This window comes from Trichoderma asperellum, chromosome 1 (genome assembly GCF_020647865.1).
Source record: "Trichoderma asperellum chromosome 1, complete sequence".
NCBI classification, from domain to species: Eukaryota; Fungi; Ascomycota; class Sordariomycetes; order Hypocreales; family Hypocreaceae; genus Trichoderma; species Trichoderma asperellum.
The window spans coordinates 694514-709584 of NC_089415.1; the positions used below are offsets into that span (position 1 = coordinate 694514).

At 47.5% G+C, this 15071-nt stretch overlaps 6 protein-coding genes across 6 annotated transcripts; 3 read left to right on the forward strand and 3 right to left on the reverse strand.

The window, feature by feature from the left end:
- Nucleotides 1–928: 928 nt before the first annotated feature.
- On the reverse strand, nt 929–3436 carry TrAFT101_000181 (uncharacterized protein). The gene is made up of 4 exons (XM_066125935.1): nt 2938–3436; nt 2856–2883; nt 2327–2785; nt 929–2236 (listed from the first exon to the last, which is right to left on the reverse strand). The coding sequence occupies exons 1-4, from the start codon at nt 3342–3344 to the stop codon at nt 1037–1039; spliced, it is 2094 nt and encodes a 697-aa protein (XP_065982032.1). The 5' UTR covers nt 3345–3436; the 3' UTR covers nt 929–1036.
- Nucleotides 3437–3741: 305 nt separating this feature from the next.
- Nucleotides 3742–5687, forward strand: TrAFT101_000182 (uncharacterized protein; the record flags this gene model as incomplete). The annotated part of the gene is made up of 2 exons (XM_024910799.2): nt 3742–3891; nt 3960–5687. The coding sequence occupies 2 exons, from the start codon at nt 3742–3744 to the stop codon at nt 5472–5474; spliced, it is 1665 nt and encodes a 554-aa protein (XP_024755893.1). The 3' UTR covers nt 5475–5687.
- A 572-nt stretch (nt 5688–6259) lies between these two features.
- Nucleotides 6260–7758, forward strand: TrAFT101_000183 (uncharacterized protein; the record flags this gene model as incomplete). The annotated part of the gene is made up of 2 exons (XM_024907078.1): nt 6260–7220; nt 7277–7758. The coding sequence occupies 2 exons, from the start codon at nt 6260–6262 to the stop codon at nt 7756–7758; spliced, it is 1443 nt and encodes a 480-aa protein (XP_024755894.1).
- Nucleotides 7740–9284, reverse strand: TrAFT101_000184 (uncharacterized protein). The gene is made up of 3 exons (XM_024910304.2): nt 8788–9284; nt 8543–8735; nt 7740–8483 (listed from the first exon to the last, which is right to left on the reverse strand). Exons 1-3 carry the CDS (start codon nt 9152–9154, stop codon nt 7904–7906), a joined length of 1140 nt encoding a protein of 379 aa, XP_024755895.1. The 5' UTR covers nt 9155–9284; the 3' UTR covers nt 7740–7903.
- Nucleotides 9285–10798: 1514 nt separating this feature from the next.
- TrAFT101_000185 (uncharacterized protein) lies at nt 10799–12516 on the forward strand (the record flags this gene model as incomplete). The annotated part of the gene is made up of 4 exons (XM_024901262.2): nt 10799–10891; nt 10958–11685; nt 11746–11953; nt 12007–12516. 4 exons carry the CDS (start codon nt 10799–10801, stop codon nt 12514–12516), a joined length of 1539 nt encoding a protein of 512 aa, XP_024755896.2.
- A 199-nt stretch (nt 12517–12715) lies between these two features.
- TrAFT101_000186 (uncharacterized protein) lies at nt 12716–14037 on the reverse strand. The gene is made up of 2 exons (XM_024901290.2): nt 13537–14037; nt 12716–13485 (listed from the first exon to the last, which is right to left on the reverse strand). Exons 1-2 carry the CDS (start codon nt 13990–13992, stop codon nt 12844–12846), a joined length of 1098 nt encoding a protein of 365 aa, XP_024755897.1. The 5' UTR covers nt 13993–14037; the 3' UTR covers nt 12716–12843.
- Between the last annotated feature and the right edge of the window lie 1034 nt (nt 14038–15071).

Genomic DNA, 15071 nt, shown 5'->3' on the forward strand with positions numbered 1-15071 from the left:
CATTTTCAGCTTTCAGCAACCTGTTGCCGTCCTCGTTGTGAGTGCATCACCAAGACAAAGCATGCCGCTATTCCCGCAGAGTCATATTAGCCAGTCGCTGAAGGGGGTGGCTGCCTGCTCTGCTCACTCGTTAGTATCGTTGATTTTGCTGCCATCATCATCATTATTGCCCACCGCAGATGAAAAATGCGGAGGTGGAGATGCAGACTAATAACAGCTACTGCTAGAGCTTTCAAAATAGTACACGGAGCGGCCGACACTAAAAAGACGCGTGAATCAAGCATACAAAGAGACATTCATATTAGAAAGTACTCGTGTAGTGTGAGAGCTCGCAGGATATATGCGTTTCCGTAACCTCACAAGCGAGCGGTTATGAAGCGGGAGAGGGGCTCATGACAGGCATCACTATCTGAATGAGGTGCTGCTGTGTCTTACAAGCATCGCACTAAGCCATCAGATAACGGCCTTTGCGAGCACGATTACATATCAAGAAAAACCCCGCCCTCGCTGCCTCGTCATTCTCATCTCATTGGAGATATCAAGCTGGTTCTTAGCCATACCATTGGACTACCTGTTCTCGATCAGCGCCAATTACTGCACAGAGCAAGCAATGGGTTATGCATGACGTTCTCGCCAGCGACAAGAAATAGTAATGAGCAAGTCCATTCGCACTGGTTAGCTCCAGTCATGTTTCATACAGCGCAAATCGCGAAGTGATGCGACGTCAAAAGTCTCAAGCAATTCATGGCAGAAACATGCAATGGCTCATGACCGGCAATTGGTGCATTAAAGCACGCGATTACCTATCAGACAGGTCGTGATGCCTCCTCATATTGACTGCTGACAAGCCCCACGCGACCATAAGGTCTAGCAACGATAAAATAGGAGAACTGGAAATTATGAAAGACAAGGTTCAAAAATAATCATTAACGTTATTCGCTACAATATATGCCAGAGGGTCTCCGATATATGACCAAGAGAGAAAAGAGAAAAACGATTGCTAGTGCCAGTCCCGCAAATCATACACGCCACCAGCCTATGTGAAGGTGCTCTGGTCTGCCACTAGCTGCTCCCAATGTATCCACTGATTTGGATCCGTATCAAAGGACGACAGGTTTGGAAAATTATGCGGCTCTGAATATCCCACATCAAGATAGTCTACATACGAGGCTTTGTCATAGCCGGACGGCGGCCAGGAAACAGGCTTAACATCAGCCTTCTTCTCTTGGACTGGAGTTTCTGCCTCCAACTTTGAGGCCTGGTAGTCCCGGATGGCGTGAATATAATCGGGCGGTACCGGTTCTGGAAGACCTTGTGCTTTTGCAGCCTCGACGTGGCTGTCCCAAACTTCTAGTGTCCATTTGCCCAGCGCCACATAAACAGAGCCCGTGAACTCTGAGAATACTTGAGGAGCGCGCGCGAATACGACGCCGATTAGTTCCCACGCCCTGTCGATTTCAGGCCCTGTTTTGCGGCATCGAACTTCCATGAGCAAATAGAGCATGGTGTTCCAGCAGTAGCTCGTGCCCATCTGCCACAGATACTTATCCAAACCCATATGCCCCCTGTTAATCAAGTTTGCATATTCCAGAAGCTTCATGGCGTTGTTAAATGCTATATCATGGTCCTTTTGGGTGGCCATGGGATATCGATGCGCAAACTGTCGCAAATTGTGCGCAAAGAGCCTCATCTTGCATACTGCTGATCGTACCATGATGGATAAAAAGGTATGATATGGGTTTAAAGGGTCACAGTGCCGCAGATATTTCTTTTCCATGAAGTCCTCAACTTCATCTATGACGCCGTCCTTTGTGGCGAGCGAAATGTCAGGGCTGTACAGCATCTCCCAGCGCAAATCAAGGGGACGAGTGGCTGCGCATTTGCACAGAGCCGAAAGCATTTCGCACTTTATGATACAAAGCGATATCCCCGTGATGCCGCTGAAATCTTCAGGTAGGGCAGCCATACCTGGGTAGAGTTCGCTGTCCTCGACATTGATAGGCTTTTTTGTATCAGCAGTGGCGATTTCTGGCGACGGCTTGGTGCCCATTACATCGGCTGTACGAAAGTCTATGTGGGCAATATGCCACCAAAGCCGCCTTCGCATTTCTGTCTCAAAGGGAGGTAGGCCAAGAAACGTTCCATCGCGGTGCAGTCCCATTTTACGAGCCAGCCGGACGGCGACGCCGGACAAAACAAAGAGGGTATCGCATCGATAAATGTTTCTGACACATATCTGTTGTTCCGCGTTAATAACAATAAAAGAAAAAAGAAGCACGGTTGAAGAAAAGCGATTGAAGGGAAGCAGTTGACTGTAGGAACATACTATAAATATAGAAAACGCTTGAAGCGTCATCAGGTTCGCTGTTGACAAGAACCTCGCATTTACCAAGGCTTGCCGAGTTGCAACTCGATAGCGATAAAGGAGAACCTGCAACTCCACGCCAAATAGCTCCTGGGCCTCGTCTTCTTTCAACGAACAAATAGAGACTAAATAAAACGCAAAGATGAGCGCCTCTAAACTCTTGGGTATACGATCCGGATTCGGCAGCTCATTTGCCAGAGCGGCCCAAAAGGTGGGAAGGTGTAGGAACTTCATCATAGGATCAACCCTATCTAAGAAGAACTCTTTTAATTTCGATATTAGCGGCAATGGAAGATGATATTTGGTAAGATCCATGGCTTTGTCGCCTCTCTCAGGCTCGAACATTAACCCATCTTCAATTACATGGACATCCTCTTCCGCCGGTTCGCTGAAAGAAGTGGTGGCTTCTGGATGTTGGAACTGCGGCATTCAAGTTAGTAACAATTTGTCAAAGTCAAGTAGAGACTTGAAAGGCGGGCATGAAATTTACGTCTTCTGACAAGTTGGACCAGAGAGCACTAATAGAGCGTAAGAATATCTTCAAGTACGATGCGAGTCCACCATCGACATACCTATCGTAATATCTCGAGGCTCCCTCTTTCATGATAAATTTTGGCGGCAAAGGATCCTCATGCTCCTGGCTCTTGACTCTTGTTATAGTCCCATCGCTCGACTCGGGAGTATTGTGAGACTGAGACTCTGTTTCCGAATCAGACATGCCAGTGCCATCGCTTGGCTCAATTTTGGCGCCGTAGGCCTTGAGCATTTCTTCATATCGTTTCAGCCGAGCATGAAGAGTCTCTCGAAGAGGCTTCGTTCTTTTCCGCTTTCCGCGTATGGGGGCGATGAAGTTGCATTGTTTCTCGGCTTTGGTGCAATTCATACAAGGGGCACGCCTATCGCATCTAACCTTTCGCTGTCTGCAGCTTACGCAAGAGTAGCCCTTGAGGTCGCTGCTGGGTTTCTTTGGCAGCTCCATAACCGCCTGTTTCTGTCGTGACGCGGCCAAAGTCTGTTTTCTTCCCTTTTCTCGGTGTTAAAGGACAAGTTTAAAGTCCGAAATGAAAGAGTTGCGGAGCAATGCAATGCCTGTTTTGACTCATGCTGAACGAAAGGATTCATGAATTTGGGTGCCTCTCGGGGCTCGGGCGCGAATTTTTGCAATTTTGAGCCCCGAGACGCGCTTTAGTCTAGCGCCACAGCAAAAGGAGTTATGGGACCTCATCCCCTTATATAACTGCAACTGTTTTTATTTAATTTTTTCTTGTTGTGTTGTATTTGTCCAAGAAACTCAGAAAACTAGATTTTTACAGAGTGAAAAATCTGTTTTCTCTTTTTCCTTTTCTTCATCGCTGAAGTTGCCTTTGTTCTTCACAATGTCTCAACCCACCTCAGAGGATGAAAAGCCACCAACCGCCACTACAGAGACAAGCGTTGTAAAGATGGAGACGCATGAGTATCCATCCAATCAGATGCGAATAGTCATCATGGGGTCGCTTTACTTGGCAATCTTCTTGGTTACTCTGGTATGAAGGGATCAACGCCGTGAATAAGCCAACACAAGACTAATACATTTTTTTTTTTTTAATCATAGGATTCCAACATCATTTCGACCGCTATTCCCCGAATTACAGACGAGTTCCATTCTCTTAACGACGTAGGATGGTATGGCTCGGCATATTTACTTACCCAGTGCAGCTTCCAGCTCCTTATGGGAAAAGTCTACAAATACTATCCTACAAAGCCACTGTTACTAGGCGGAATTGTCCTCTTTGAAGTTGGTTCAGCCGTCTGTGGTGCAGCTCCCAGTTCAAAAGCATTCATTGTCGGCCGTGCAGTCGCAGGCCTGGGAGCTTCTGGCATGTTTTCTGGTATCATGGTCGTCTTGTTCCATACAATTCCGCTGCAACAGAGACCAATCTACCAAGGACTGTTCGGAGCTGTATTTGCGATTGCCTCTGTTGTTGGACCCGTGGTTGGAGGTACTTTCACCGACAAGGTAACTTGGAGATGGTGCTTCTATATCAACCTGCCCATAGGTGCGGTGTCACTTATTGTCACTACTCTGATCCTCCATATGCCGAATCAGAAGCTTGAACCTCAAGCGAAAACATTTCTCGGCAAAGTGCAGCAACTCGACCCGATTGGCAACTTGGCTTTCTTCCCCGGCATTATCTGCTTGATCCTGGCTCTGCAGTGGGGTGGCACTAAGTACGCTTGGGATAATGGCCGCATCATTGCCCTTTTCATCATCTGCGGAGTCTTTGTTTTGATATTCATCGGTATCCAAATATGGAAAGGAGAGGCTGCAACGGTCCCTCCTCGTATCGTCAAGCAGCGCAGTATCGCAGCCTCCCTCTGGTTCGGTTTCTGGAATGGCGCCAGCATGATGATAGTCACGTATTATCTTCCCATCTGGTTTCAGGCAATCAAGGGCGTCGACGCTATTAATTCTGGGCTCATGTTGCTCCCCACCATTCTTTCCGTGGTTGTTTCCTCGATGTCATCTGGCATTGTCATTTCGAAAATAGGCTACTATACCCCGTTTTTCATTATTAGCTCAGTCATGATGCCGATTGGGGGAGGACTCTTATCGACGCTTACCCCTGAAACTGGCCACTCCAAATGGATTGGCTATCAGATCATCTTTGGGTTTGGGCTTGGATTTGGCTCACAGCAACCCCTGAACGTTATTCAGACTGTTCTAGACAGACCGGATATAGCGGTCGGGTCCGCGCTTGTCATGTTTATTCGTTTCTTGGGCTCGTCCATCTTCTTACCAGTAGCACAAAACATCTTCCTCAGCCACCTGGTTTCGAAGGTCGCCTCTAATATTCCAAATATTGACCCTAGCGAAGTGGCTAACGCGGGCGCCACGGACCTTAAGACTTTGGTTGCAGCGGGTGATCTGAAGACGCTTCTTTCCGACTATAACGACGCAATTATGGTTGTTTTCTATTTGGTTGCTGGAACATCTGCGGCAACTGTCTTTGGAAGCGCCTTAGTGGAATGGCGCAGCTTGAAGGCTCGCGCCAAGAGTGACCAGGCGGGAGCGAACCCAGTCCAGGCGGACCCAGACGCCAAGCAAGAGGCTGTGGCAGAGCCGTAAACCAGGATAAGTTTACGAAAATGCTAGATTCGAACTATCATTCATTGACCATAACTTTGGTTCAATCGAGGCAACAACAGCGAGGATGCAATATAGATTGAACACGCATATAGACGAGATACGCGAGATAGCATACTATTCATGTATATACTAGGGGGCTAAAATTTTAGAATATAGATTAGCTTGTACTACTAGGCTTCATCCCAATTCCACCTCATTCTCACTCAGAACCACTTTTCTAATATAGTTCCATTTGCCGTGTGACATGTAATTAGATGATAAGTAGATATGCTTAATAAGTGAGATAAAAAATGGTAGAAAAGGCAAAGGGGCACGCTAAGTGGCTTATTTTATTACAAAAGAAAGTATATAAACGCCCTTTCGATAGCTCTCCCCATCAGCTCTTTATAAAGGTATACATGATAGAGCAGTATGCTACTACCTCAGCGTGCCTTTAATCTATCAGCCGTTTGCACAAATAGAGGTAATGTACTAACAATGCACCGGCGCCAGCTCAGAAATCATCTATTAGTGCTGACGTTGACACGCCACAAAGGAATAAACCAAAGTGAGAATTGCTGGGTATTATCGTAAAAGTTTATATAAGGCTGCTGACTACTCATACTACGCGTATGGATGGCGTTTCTTCCCGGGCCATTCAATACATAAATGTCGTAACCCTGCTGGTGTTTTTCACTTGAAATTCAGTTTTCAAGAGTAAGGTTGCCTATTACACCTCTTCAACATTCATAGCCAGCATTTTTGGTCTTCACACAGTTTCTAACATGGAGTTTAAAATTACTGAGCTTCCGGACACCAGAATCCCGGCAGCATCACTTACACGAGACCATGTTGCAAAGGAATTACCGGGTCTTTTGGATCTTTACGATCAATTCCCGCAAATTATCTATACAAAGTCAGACCCTGTTTATGAGTCAATAAGCCCTTCTTTTAATAGAGCTACCACCACCAGACCGCTAGCTGTAGTTCGAGCCTTGGACGAATCTCATGTTCAAGCCACCGTCAAAACAGTCCGGGCGGCAAGCTTGCCACTGGCCATCCGCTCTGGAGGGGCAGAGTTGGAGGGAAGAAATTTCCGTGGAATCGACAAGGGAGTTATGGTTGATCTGCGCAGCTTGTGCTCTGTAAAAGTATCGGAAGACAAGAAGTCGGCAGTTATTGGCGGCGGCACAATCGCAGGTGATCTTGCCTGTGCTCTCAGCAAAGAAGGCGCCTTCACACCCGTAGGATGGCACCCGAGACTTGGATATGCTGGATGGTCAATGGCCGGAGGATATGGCCTTTATGCTGCTCCGTACGGCCTCGGAGTTGATCACATCATGGGTGTACGTATTGTTCTTGCTGACGGATCTGTCGTTGAGGTTGACGAGAATCACCACCCCGATCTACTCTGGGCTCTTAGAGGGGCCGGAAACGGCATATGGGGAGTTGTGACGCAGTTTACCATTAAGACATATCCGGCGCCAAAACTCTTAGCCGGCAGCGTGAAGTTTCAAAAGAAAGATTGGCCGGCTGTGCTGGACGAATGGACTAGCAGCATTGAGCCCAACCTTCCAGAGGAGCTTACAGGCGACATATACTTCAGAAACGATATTTTGGAAACGCCGGAAATGAATGTTTTATTTGCATGGTGCGCCAAGGAAGGCGACGACCTGCAAAAGGGGTGGAATTATTTCGAAAAGATCAAGTCTCTGCCTGGAGCAGATGTGGTCCGAATTGGAGAATGTGAGTCTTTTACCATCATTTTTCAATACCAAATTAACTGACATTTGAGGATCAAGCGAATTTTGCCTCTTTTCTCTTAACCGAGTTAACTATACAGCCCGGGGCCTTTGAATCCCGCGGAATCATTGCCAAAAGCCTTACCAAGGGCATAGCTTCAGCTCTGATGTGCCAGTGGGACGACCCAAAAATCTACATGGGGATGCCCAGCCACGTTGCGCGTGGAAAGGCCATCCAGCCAAACCCCGGATCATGCTTTCAGCTACGCTATCGCCACAGACTCTTTCCGTCTTACACCCATCACGTAGAGTTGAGAACAAAAGAGGGAGAGGAGGCTGAGATTCGTGCGGCTACCAAGGCAGTAGATGCGATCAAAGCAACGGGAGATGCTTATGAGGGAGCCTCATATGGCAATTTGATTCACAGCAAGAATACAGACTGGGAAGTTACTTATGGCAAGGAAAATTTGAACAAGCTGAGAGAGCTAAAGAAGAAGTATGACCCGGACAATTTCTTTTCTAGGGGATATCCGGTTTTGTAGCTTGTGCTTTGTGAATTAGATAGAAACAGTGTTTAATAAATTACTAAATATTAATCAGTGGTAGATGGAACTCCCTCATCGTCCTCGCTAGTATAAGTCAGCGGAACTACAGGATAGACGTCCTTGCCGTACGTCGAATTCAATGTCACAGCCCCAACAGTGGTACCATCTTCAAGCCGCGTCCAAGTCTTGGTCGATTTACCAAGGTCTTTGATGTCAACAGAGATTTGTCGAGACCCTCGTGTCCATGAGCCGTAGCCTCCATAGCCGGTATGACGACCGAAACAAAGACTAGACCGTTGCCCGTCAAGTCTAAAAACGTGAGGTTTTCATCCCACTTGAAGCACCAGTCATCGCCGTGATCATGACCACTAAAGACGCCCATGAGGTTCTCAGTTTCTAGTAGAGTCTTCATAAACGCTTTGTCTTGGGCAGTATACTCAAAACTGGTTGTAGCATTGTACAGTGGGGACTGAACGCCTTGTTGAGAAAGGGGATTGTCCGCGTTGATTCCAGGCTCTTTATGCTCGTCAACGCCGTCTCTCTGCTGAAAGCCATACATGGCGCCGACAGGAATATGAACGAATGCGTACGAAGGCAGTGTCCTTTTGTAACGCTTGGCCAGCTGAACTCTTGTGGCTTCGAACCACTGTACAACGCTTTCGTCTACCCAGTTTGGTCGACTAACATCGGAGCCGTCCTTTTCTTCTTCCTGATAGTAATTCCTTTGGCATAGGATGAGTTGGTTGCGGTAGACATGTGATGCTAAGGTTGTGAGACTTACCCGCCTCGGCTATCGAAGAACCAGAGGATCATAGCAGGAGTAGAGTCGTGTTTATCATTGGACATTACCTCCAGGTAGTAGTTGGAGACTCCAGCGTTTTTGCCCTTGACCATATTCTTGGTTAAGCTGTTCTTGTACGTCTTTTCTCTCGCGTATATGTTGGCAGAGGAGAGATTGTAGGCTGAGTCGTGGTCTACAATGGGTGAGCTACTGTCTGCACGAGTCTATCGCAGGCAATTACCCACTTCCATAAGTCGATGCCCAGGGAAGCTTGCGGGCCACCAGAGGAGAGACAATTTGGTCGACATAATCAGTTGAGTTTTCCCTGAAGGTGTTTTCGCCAGTGATTAAATCGCCATTGATGACAACTAGCTGAGGAGACTCCGTATCTAGCACCGTCTTCATCACCAGCAGCGTATCCACGTCCTGAAGTGGACCCCAGTCTGTGTTTTCCGCTTCTCCGAAATGCAAATCATTGAATACCGTCATTTGAAAAGTGCCTTTGGGTGTGAATCGCAGTTGAGGCCAAGCGGAAGGTTGCGCAGGAACAGCCGCCGCCGCGATCTGACGGCCCATGAGCGCCACCAATATGAAACCGCTGAAGGTGAGCATTATTGCGAACAGAGCGATGAAACGATGGGCTAATTGTGCGAGGAGTTCCTGCAACAAATCATGCGCAATTGCAGAATGGCGCTGTTATTTATGTCTGAAGCTATTGCTACAACTATACTCGGTAATGAATGTGCCGCATACCCGACACCATTGAAGAGTTCCTGCATCTCAAACGGCCGTCCTTTTATTCGCGATCATCACCAGTGCAGGGTTACATCCCACGTGAACAGGGTGTCCAATCGGCAGCAACTATAATTTCTCTCCAGTCTAAACTGGCCAGGACTCAAATACGGCCGGCTGACACGGCATACAAAGTCGGCGTGTTGTGGGGATGTCATACCATGCTCCAGCGGCAATCAGATACCACGTGGGTGCTGTCAGAATGTAGAAACAGCCACCAAAGTTTAGCATCGGTTGAGTTTAAGGCTGGGAAGCTGAGGTTGGTTGGGGGTGTTGGTTGCGGGAGCTACCTTGATTCGGAATGCAACCGTAATTATTTAGTAGTGCCTAGGCCTATATAGATAGAATGTGTGACACAGAGCAAGAAACGACCTACCGAAAGCCTTTAGCAGAAACGCTCTCTGAATATTCTGGGTATACTTCCGCTTAGGTATTGCTTACTTGGGTCTTTCGGTTTCTTATCCCGCCTAGCCCACGGTATAGCACTAACGACGTCGGTGTTTTAAACAAATCAGACTGCCACAAGTATTAAGTATTATGTGCAGCTCTTTGTAACAAGCGGAGTTATCAAGCTTTTGTATTACACAGCTATTACCAAAAGCTTCTTGCTTACCATGGCCATTGCTTCAAAGGTTTCAATGTCGAGCCATCTAATGGATACATTTCAAAGCGAATGACTATTGACAGTCTCGGTCACTGCTGCTGGAGCCCAATCGCAAAACTATAACGGCAATAGGAAATTTACTAGGTGGAGACAGAGTGCGATTAGGTTCGCATATATATGCTGATAATGACCACAGAGAGGGCCTGCATGCAGGCAAATGCTGCTTCGAACTATGTATTGTGGAAACTCTGCAAAGTTCTTCTCAGACGAGACAAACGCAATGCATATGTTGTTCCAGATTGCTCTTACCCCTCCGAAGTTCACGAGCCCTCGCATGGTTACAGCATCCAACGTAATAGAAGCCTCAGCAGCAGTAAGTCCTACGGATACATTACTAGCGCCTTCTGTAGCACGCCATTATCTGAGTATGGCCGACATTGTCTCAGTTGAGCAACGTCACAAGATCCAGAAGTGAAACATGAGTTTACACCGAATAGGAGAAAAGGATTACGCTGCAAATTCCCCGGGTGTCGCATGCTCCAGTTCACAGCAGCGCAGTAGAAGGTCTCACAGCTCTTACTACGGTAGTCAATGGATCATGTCATTCTTCACGCAATTACCCCGGCATTGCAGCTCCTCGATAGTATCGGGCGACAGTCTTGTGGCTTGTATCTCGGAGTAGTGGCCCGGTAAAGCGGTTGCAACCGGTACAATGTGGCGTCCCTAGGTGTCTTATTATAAGAAGAGAGCACGACAATCTCCAATGGCAGACAACGACTACCAAAAACATAGCATCAAGGGCAGCTAAATAATAGAACTTGCGAGAGATAAGCGGTGTTTCTCTAATATTGCCAACTACAATGAACATGTCCTCCCCTGTCGGAAATTTCTCGAGTACGCCACATGTCAACTCATCGATTCGCTCCCCAAGGGTAGCCACCGATAACGCCGAGGTAATGGGGTATCGGTAATAGCGTTACATGTTTGAACTATTACTAACTTGCTCCAATTGACTATAGGATAGCCATAACATTAGGCCTACTCTGCTTATGATGGAGATGAGAGGGGTGTTCTATACATTTCCAGATATCGACAGCGCTCCCATCTCATCGCATATTTGGAAGCAAGTTATCGATTCGCAAGAGTGGCACGATTTGGAATCGGGCAAGTTACCAGCACCGGAGGTCTTTGAAGCTTTAACAGAAAGATTCATACTGGGAGAGGGTGCATTGGAAGAGATGATCCGCCTTTCTCAAGCGGGCTTCGTTGGCAATGAACAGCTCATCGCAGGAATTAAAGAGCTGAAACAAAATCATGACGGTATCATCGGGGTCGTTCTCGCTTCCAACATATATCAAGTCTTGTACGATACAATTCGTGAGAAAGTCAATAGCTGGGATATCTTCGATCATGTTTTCACATCCGCTAGCCTTGGCGCAAGGAAACCAGAACGTGCATTTTATGATCGAGTTCTCGAGTCCGTGGGGGTTGCTGCCGAGTCTGTTGTCTTCGTTGATGACCGTCCGGAGAATGTCATCGCAGCTCAGTGCCGCGGCATGCATGGGGTAGTTTTTGGAGGCACTGATGACGCACTTGGAACACTCCACGCGATGTTCGGAAGCCCTGCTCAGCGTGGAAAATCATGGCTTCGGGCCCACGCAAAAAACATGTGGAGCGTGAGTAATACTGGCATAGAGATCCAGGAACAATTCCAACAACTTCTTTTGCTACATATTACAGGCGACTGGTAAGTGTGAATGGAGTACAACTTATATTCAAGCCCGGAATACTTATAGACTCCTTCCAGGGACCTTGTTCATATTGGCCAGTTAAATCCTCCAAATGGCCGCTGGAACGTGTTTCCTTATGGGCCCCCCGTACTGACAACAGACACGTATCCGGACGATGTGGACACTACGGCTTTAGCTTTACTTAAGCTAGATGTGCCAGATGTCGTGAAGCATAAATGCATGGATGATATACTAGAAAATAGGAATTCGGATGGATTGGTATATGTAGGTAAACTCCAGCCGCTTCGTTCACCAAGCAGCCTAATACCTATCGTCAGTGTTATTTTGACTCAAGTCGTCCACGTATCGACCCTTTCATCTCGGCCAACGTGCTTCGCCTCTTTTACGCCAATGGTCGAGGTGGTGAGTTGACAGCTATTCGTCAGTTTGTCGAAGATATGCTGCGTACCACCGCATTCCAGCACGCCACTCGCTACTATCACCTGCCAGACTTTTTCTTGTACTATGTCAGCGACCTCTGCGCCAACAATCCGACAGCTGGAGAGCTTGATTTGATACGAAAGTTGCTTTGCCTCCGTCTTCAGGATCGCATGGGTTCCAGCAAGGATTCGCCAAGCGCCGCCTTTCGCCTAATTGCCTCAAACAATATGAATATGGTTAATGGCCGAGATGAGGCCATTTTGCTAGATTCCCAGAATGTAGATGGAAGATGGACAGGATGGCTATACCGCTATGGATCCTCAGGAATTCTTATTGGTAGCGATGGGTTGACAACTGCTCTGGCTGTGAATGCGCTAGAAGGCGTCAAACAGGCCCACGCTGGATAGTAATTCCAGTTCGCAAGAAGCCTACAGCGTCGAATCCGATGTTGACTCTCGTCTTATACTCTCGCCGTTTGTCCAGACCTACCAGGCTACAAAGATCTAGAAATAGTAGGCACTGACACCAGAGCTGTCATGAGACGTGGCATAACTTGGGAACCGTGAGAGTAAAATAGACTGATGGTGCACTACTAGAGGGCTTCCCTTGGACCGTAATAAATCGTGTGCTCTGTTATACATCTACAAAACAAGTATTCAGTTTCCATGTTACCTATACGAGACTTATCCGTATAAATACTTAAAGCATAAACTTGACTTCTACTCTCGAGCCCTTCAACACGACGCATATGTCTCATTCAAGTGAAGAATCGTCTTCTTCGTCTTATCTGAATTCCTCCATCTTAACGAAGTAATACTGTTCGGCCTCGTCATAGTTTCCACCTCAACACCAACCTTGTTCGATATGAGGTTCATCGCACGAATCAGTTCAGGACTTGGTTCCCAGATCACAACCTTTGGGAACTTCCACCTGCGGGCTTCCTCCAAAGCATCCAGCAACAAAGCAGCCAGCACTTCGGGGGAGCCCCGGCCAGCCACCCTGTCTATTGCCAGATGCTTGAAGCCGTAATGCCAGTATATCCAAGTGTCAGCAGCTTCGCAGATGGCCCCATGCGCATAGGGTGCTTCACCACCGCGTAGCTTGTTATTGAGGTAATCGCCCCATTGGTGCAACCAGGTGACCATTTCCGCCGATGGGAGAACAGCGGCATGCACTTCGTCTGGCTCAACTGCCAACTTGTCGAAGCTTTCCTTCAAGTCTGCTACGTCGCGCACGCTCAGCGCTGGAATCTCCTCGTCGGTTATGAGACGGGTGCCGGGGAGGCCTGCGCGATCCCCTGGCTGGAATTCGCCAGAGGGATGTGTTAAATTCGATACCATCGAGGGTATCATCTCCCAGCCTTGGCTGACATAGAACTATACAAGTGTTGGTAAGAAGCAGTTTGGCCTGGGGCTATCATCACCTACATCACCAACGCTGGTATACAGCATGCTCGCCGCCGCGTCAGCTGGTCCATCCAGCCATCCCGCAATGTGTTTGATGAGCAGCGAGGCAAGGCCCAGCCGTCTATAGTCAGGATGGGTACCGACGTAGCCGACGCAGTAGCCATCCTCTTCACGCACAGACTCGCTATCTCGGACAAGGAACCGCCGACGGACCGTCTTGGCCACTGCGAGCAAAACCTTAGGGTCTTCTGCCAGGGATACGCACCAGAAACGAGTTCCTTGGTTGATGGTCAGCGGGTGCTGCGAGAGATACTCCTCATGTCCCTCGAAAGCCGAGGCCGGGAAGGACGGTGCGAAAGCGGCGGTGACGATTTCGCACCATGGGAAGCGTTGCTCAGGAGTTGCCTCTCCAAGAACAACGTTCAACAGGCCGTTCGGCCCCTTGACGGTGGTGGTAGTTGGCAAAGATTGTGTCATTTTTGCAATTCTTACGTGCTTTACTTTGAGAATTGCAAAGCCAATTGCGGCACTGTATATTATTATAGAAGTTGCTTTTCGCCGTATGGTCTGATGAATCTATTAGCGTTTTGATCGGTTGTGGATCTGGTACGGTACCCCATTGTATCAATGCCGCTTTTAGGCAACAGCGAACAAAAGAGAGACGATTCGCAAGAGGCTGACGAATTGAACAACTATTTACTATGTAGGTCTATTTGTTCAAGCAATTGCATGTGATCCGGTCGCAAAGTCGCCACTGTGTTGCAAGGACGCTTCAAACAAAGTCCATGCCTGTTATGACAGCACGGCTCAACTTATTGGTAGCTCAGTGGCTAAAACGGGCGTTGAGCGAGAAAACAAAGTCATCCCTAAAGCCGCAATCAGGGCCGCTAAAATGATCTAGCTACATACAGGCAGTTTGTAAGCCCCCAGATGTCTTGGACTGAACTATACTTGTTTTCTATTTTTCGCGGCAACGGTATGGACAATTTGGCTCTCTGGGAATTACAGAGATGCTAAATTCCAAGTCTCTTTTGTCCAACAGTATGTCAGAACCGCAGCATAGACCGCGCAAGCCATGCCATGATGGATAACGGCACTACACTGCCATCTAAGAAAGCCATCCATGGTTCGATGTCCCCCCCACAAATCCGAGATTGGTTAGTTCACGGAGAATAAGAATTAGTGAAGAAACTCAAGGAATAGGACAACATTCTACTTAGCAAAATCTCTAGGACACGTAGGAGATGACGCAGCTGACGGCGAAGCAAGATTCTAGACAAGTATAAGCTTATAGTCGGTCGTTATACTTTGTTAGCAACTGAGCATCTAGATTTCCAAGGTTGGATTGTAAATCATACTTATATGCCAAGTTGTTCCTAGAGACCAAGTTTTTTTAGTCTTATTCCTCCAGGGTTGCATTCTTTTGTTGGTGATTGCAGCTTGGTTTGTTAGCCATGGGGCATTTAATGTCAAGCATGCACTCGCGTGTAATGGCTCATTGATGTACCGCGATAACTTTGGCAAGATGACTGTTTAACTAAATCTCATTTTCATTT